The 5,744-nt window shown below is 56.8% G+C and overlaps 2 protein-coding genes across 2 annotated transcripts in view; one reads left to right on the forward strand and one right to left on the reverse strand.

Moving 5' to 3' along the window:
- PTH1R (parathyroid hormone 1 receptor) overlaps positions 1–5,744 on the reverse strand; it is a 40,658-nt gene that overhangs the window by 21,599 nt on the left and 13,315 nt on the right. The window contains exon 6 of the mRNA XM_011981143.1: positions 4,498–4,602. Within this exon, the coding sequence (XP_011836533.1) occupies positions 4,498–4,602 (105 nt within the window). The remainder of the gene's footprint in view (positions 1–4,497; positions 4,603–5,744) is intronic.
- The window catches only part of MYL3 (myosin, light chain 3, alkali; ventricular, skeletal, slow), a 28,437-nt gene continuing 22,693 nt past the window's right edge, over positions 1–5,744 (forward strand). The window contains exon 1 of the mRNA XM_011981048.1: positions 1–26. The gene's annotated coding sequence lies outside the window, so the exon portion shown is untranslated. The remainder of the gene's footprint in view (positions 27–5,744) is intronic.

Here is a 5,744-nt window from a genome sequence, read left to right on the forward strand (position 1 = left end):
GGCCCGGGGTCTTACAGCGGCGGGATGTGAGTGCCGGGGAGACGGGGCAGGGGCAGCTGTGACATCGAGACCCGAGCAGGGAACCCGGGACGCCGCCGCCGCTTCATTCTCTTTTGGAAAGCACGGGCTTTCCCCCCGCCCCCCGATCATCCGGTCCCCGCTGGCGAATAGAGACCCTCAGCGGAGAAGCAAGCCCTCTTTCTTCATGGGCGAATCCCCTGGGAGGCTGCCCGGTACCCCCGCGCGCCCCCGGCCGCGACGCTGTCAGTCCACTGGGCTCCAGTTCGGGTTGGGTCGGGGTCCCTGGGGAGGCCGCTCGGCTGCCAGCCCCGAGCCCGGCTTGGCTGCTGCCGCCCTCCCCCACTTCCAGCCCCACCCTCGCCTCGTCCCCTACCCTCAGTCCCAACCCAGGCCTGTCATTCCGCTCGGCCCTAGGCCAGCCCCGACCCCTGCCCAGGTCTGCAGCCACACATCCCGCTCCCTCCCTGCCCAGCGTCTCTTCGGGTCCGGGTCTCCGAGTCTCGAGCCATTCAGCTGCTGGCCGGGCCTCTCCAGCTCGCCCGGACCCAACCCCGGCGACTTGAGGCTGCCAGACCTGGGGCTCAATCCAGACATCCACTGTCAGGCTTCACCTCCCTCCCCCGTCTCCACCCCCACTCCCGAAAGCTAACAGCCGGCTCATATCCGCCTGGGACCCTCGACCTAGGGGAAGGCAAGGAGGAGTCCGCGGGGGTTGGGGCTGAACGGGGAGGGATTTCTGTGCTTGGCTGGGGAGGGCACGCTGGAGCTCTAAGAGGAGGGGACCTTCGACCCCAAACCTACCACCTCCCGGTACCAGGTGGGGAAACTGAGGCGGAGGGAGGGGCTGGGGATGCCTGGAGCGGAGGGCTTTAAGGATGGCGGAGGAAGCGAATGTATGAGGCCCTAGGAAATGAGTCTGGGCTAAGCAGCAGCCTGTGCTTGCCCGCTTACCAGTTGTGTGTCCTGGACACTACCACTCTTCAGCTGTCTGGACCTGTTTCCTCATCTGCAAAATGGAGAGGTTGGCCAGCTGATTCAAGTGCAATGTTAACTTTACTGTTTAGTTTCCACGAGGGTGGGCGTCCTGGCCCATGGGCTCCAGGGGCTCTCCAGACTCAGTCTGTGGATATTGAGCTCTTCAGAGCCGGCAAACCTGTCCTCTAACCCTCAGTGCGAATCTGCCAAGCCCAAGCCCTAAGGCCTAGGATCCAGCTGCAGCCACCCTTCTGCTGACTCAAGCCCATCCAGCTTCCAGACTGCACTCCCAGGTGCATTCCCCATGTATTCTTCTTTCTTCTTCTTTCTTCCTCCTCCTCCTCCTTCTTCTTCCTCTTCCTCTTCTTTCTTCTTCTTCCTTCTCCTCCTCCTCCCTCTTCTTCTTCCTCTCTTCCTCTTCTTTCTTCCTCTTTCTTCCTCTTCTTTCTTTCTTTCTTTCTTTCTTTCTTTCTTTCTTTCTTTCTTTCTTTCTTTCTTTCTTTCTTTCTTTCCTCCTCCTCCTCCTTCTTCTTCCTTCTTCCTTCTTCTTTCTTCTTTCTTTCTTCAACAAAGTCTCACTTTGTCATCCAGACTAGAGTCCAGTGGTATGATCTCTGCTCACTGCAACCTCCGCTTCCCAGGTTCAAGTGATTCTCCCAAGTAGCTGGGACTACAGGTGTGCACCACCAGCCTGGCTAATTTTTGCATTTCTTGGTAGAGACGGGATTTCACCATATTGGCCAGGCTGGTCATGAACCCCTGACCTCAAGTGATCCACCTGCCTCAGCCTCCCAAAGTGCTGGGATTACAGGTGTGAGCCACCAGCCCTGGCCCTCCCCATGCATTTCTATGGCTGCCTCCCTTCTCTGTGCCCACTGCCCTCATTTCTTGTTCTGGTGTTCAAGGGCAGTGCTATTTGAGACAGTTTCTTCCAAAAATGACTCTCCCTGACAGGAACTGTCGTCTGCTAGACTCCTGGCCTTCTTCACATATCCACTCTCCTGCTTTTGTCCTTGCTGCTTCCTCTGCCAGGATCATACTCCTCTGCCTGGTGTAAAGGACACTTCCCTCCCTCCTTGTGTGCCCACATCCTCCATTACTGGGGAGGGAGGTTGTGATTTCAGGGCTGCCTCCTATGGTATGTAGGCTCCTTGGGACAGAGGCCCAGGTGCCAGAATGGGCACCTAAAGAACACTTGTGGTTCTTCGGTGTTATATTTTAATGGTCTCAGCTTTATTATGCCTCTGTTTCTTTTCTTTTTTGAGACAGAGCTGTTGCCCAGGCTGGAGTGCAGTGGTGTGATCTTGGCTGACTGCAACCTCCACCTCCCAGGTTCAAGCAATTCTTTGGCCTCAGCCTCCCGAGTAGCTGGCATTACAGTTGTGCACCACCACGCCTGGCTAATTTTTGCATTTTTAGTGGAGATGGGGTTTCTACATGTTGGCCAGGCTGGTTTCAAACTCCTGGCCTCAAGTGATCTACCTGCCTCGGCCTCACAAAGTGTTGAGATTACAGGCGTGAGCCACCACACCCAGCATTTTTTTTTTTCCCCAGACAGGATCTTGCTCTGTCACTCAGGCTGGAGTACAGTGGCACGGTCACGGCTCACAGCAGCCTGGACCTCCTGGGCTCAAGCAATCCTCCCACCTCAGCCTCTCATGTAGCTGGGACCACAGGCATGAGCCACCACACCTGGGTAATTAATTTTTTTTTTTTTTTTTTTAAAATTGTTTTTTAGAGACAGGGTCTCACTTTGTTGCCTAGGCTGGTCTCCAACTCTTGGTCTCAAGCAATCCTCCTGCCTCGGCCTCCCAAAGTGCTGGGATTACAGGCATGAACCACCACACCTGGCCTATGCCTGTTTCTGTGTCTCTAAGTTTTATGGTTCTGTGACCACTGATCTCCCACCCTGCTTTCCCCCTTGGTGATGAGAAAAGAACATTAATGGAGGGATTGGAAGGACTGAGAGATAAAACTAGAGGCTGAGGGAGGAGATCTTTTCAGATCTGACACCAGGGAAAACTTGAGATTTGGAAACTTACTATTTGTACTTGGGAGGACCAGAGTCGGCTGTGGAGAGGGCTGCAGAGAGGAATCTTTGATGGGTGCTTGGCCCCTTAAGGGCATTCCCCTTGCCATAACTCATGTGCCTCACCCCATAGTCCCCTGCTGGACATTCCACAGCTGTGGGTGGGGCCACAGATCCTCTCTCTCACCCCCAGGCCTCTGGTTAAAGTGCCACCATGAGGGTGGGGGTGTCACACATTAACTGGTAGCACCCAAGCACCTGGCAGAGTCAGCTTGCCCTTTTTGACAAGCAGGCCCCAGGGGCCTGGTTAGTCAGTTTCTGGTTAGTGTCAGGTCAGTGTTAGTTTCACTGGAGTTTGAAAAGGCCTGGCTGGAGGTGGGGAGTAGGAGTGAGTCCCTGTCTCTAATCCCCAGGCTGGGGCCTAGGAGGAGGAGCCAGGGTGGTCACTGGATCTCAGAACTGCAGTAGGGGCCGGACTCTGGCCCCACCCCTGCTGGTGTGGCAGCCCCAAGCTGACAGGCCTCTGCTGCAGCCATCCCACTGTGACTAGGGCTCTGGCCAAGGTACACAGACCCTGGGGCCAGGGTGGGCATCAGACACCAACAAGCAAGGCAGAGGCTCAGCTCTCTGAGCAATGCAGCCTGGTTCCCTCCCTCAGAAAACCCCTTGCCCTTGCCAGGACCAGGGATTCTCTGGGACTAATGGCTCACATCTATCTATTTCTGAGTCCTTATATTCCCCCACTGCTTCATCCCAACACTAGCCCCAAAGTCAGCCTGCATCCAAGCTTAGCCCTGATTCCAGACTAAGCTCTATCTCCATGATGAGCCCCAGCCTCAGGCTGAGTTCTTATCTCAATCTGATTTCTAGCCCCTGGCTGAACTCTGACCCCAAGCTGTGCCTCCACCCAGACCTCTCTCAGCTTCCAGGCCCCTCTGGAAGCTTTTTGAGGCAAGAGGCCAGTAGGGGAGGGGATGACCAGGCCATAAGTGAAGCGAGGTGCCACTTTTACAGCCATTTCGGCTGCTCATAAACACCCCCTGACACCCGGCGGAGTCGCTGGAGGCTCCCATGGCAGCTGGCCGGGCAGCCCCCTCCCCTTGCAGCAGAAGCACGGCTGCCCGGCTTTCTTGCTTCTCAGGAAGATGAAGGGAGGGACGATGGGGGCACCTGGGGCCAGCAGGCTCTGTCCCAGCCAGGGAGCACTCCCAAAGAGCTAGAGGTATGGGCTTTCTGTCCCTGCTGGCCTCATGGTTACAAGCCCCCTGCTGTCATAACACCAGGTCCACAGATGTGTCTCCATGCAGGCATGTCTTGTCTACCCCACAGCACAGCCGGCCTACCCCACAGCACAGCCGGCCTACCCCACAGCACAGCCGGCCCAGGTACTTACACACTCACCCCCGGGGAAACCACAGACTTGGACCTCCCAGCTGTGCTCAGGCCCCCAGGCTCCCCTGGCCCTCACTCACCTGGAGCCCACGGGCCTTCCAAGTCGGGCCTACAACTGCAGAGCAGACTCAAGTTGGCCACGGGGAGGCCATGGATAGTCCCTGAGCAGCTTCTGTGGCTCAGGCCTAAGCAAGGATAGCACTGCTGAGGACAGGAAAAGGCCTGAGTCAGAGCTTCCACTTGAAAAGAAAAATTAATTATTTTTTACCAGGCCCTACACTGGCCCAGGACTTTGTCCCAGACCCCTAGTCAGGAGTAGGAGGCAACAGAGACAGATCCAAGCATGCCAGTGTTCAGATGCCCTGGGTTGGGCCCTCGTCTCAGCACCCATGGGTCTGCCTGCCAGGTAACCGGGCCCACTCAGGCTGCCAGACATGTGTGTGTGCCTCAGTAGTCCTCCCCTTGCCCTGCCACGCCTCTCTCTTAGTCTCTGTGTCTCTGTCTGACCCTCTGGTCCTTTCCACATCTCAGGAATATCAGGCCGCCATGAGGTATGAACACAGCCCCTACTAGTGACTTCACTCAAGTTTAAGGCACCCAGAGAAATCAGAGGGGAGCTGGAGGTGGTTCTTGCCTGTGTCATGGGCAGGACAACTGAGGCCCAAGAAGGCCTGATCTGCCAGCACTGGGTACCCAGTGGCTCCTAGACGGAAGAGATTGGGGTGGGGGCGTCATTCCACTCCTGCCTGTGTCCTGACCCCTACAGCCCCACAGTCACCCCATATCTGACTCCTTGCCCACTGGAATGTGGGCTCCTGGTGAGGAGTCAGCCAGGAAGCCCTCTCTATCTGCCTCCCAGGCCCTTCCAGGCCCAGGGTCTGCTTAAGCTGTCACAGGTCCCAAAGGCAGGGGGCTGTGGACAGGATGACCTCTCTGTGGGTCTGTAGAACGAGCTGTGTTCAGAACCAGGGCTGGTTGCTCAGGATGAAGATGTGGGCAGACAGGGAGGCAGAGACCCTGCAAGATCCCAGAAGCGTCATCCCCAGCCCTGTGACCCGGCTGGAGGCTGCCCTTCTGCCTGAGCCCAGTCTGAGCTGGTTTGTGTCTGGAAGTCCTAGGCTCAGCCGGATGAGGTATAATGATTCACGTGGCAGCTGCCACTCAGCACATTCCAGCTGTAGCCCCCAGTGCCCTGCATGTGAGGCAGCTGGCCCCAACCACCCTCAGCCATTGGGCACGTTCCTAGGCCCCCCTCCCTGGGTCTTCCAGGCTCCTGGGGAGGGTACCACTCATTAGAGTTTCCAAAGTACTTTTTGTTTCACAAGTT

The sequence above is a fragment of the Mandrillus leucophaeus genome, unplaced genomic scaffold (genome assembly GCF_000951045.1).
Source record: "Mandrillus leucophaeus isolate KB7577 unplaced genomic scaffold, Mleu.le_1.0 Scaffold22, whole genome shotgun sequence".
Classification (NCBI taxonomy): Eukaryota; Metazoa; Chordata; class Mammalia; order Primates; family Cercopithecidae; genus Mandrillus; species Mandrillus leucophaeus.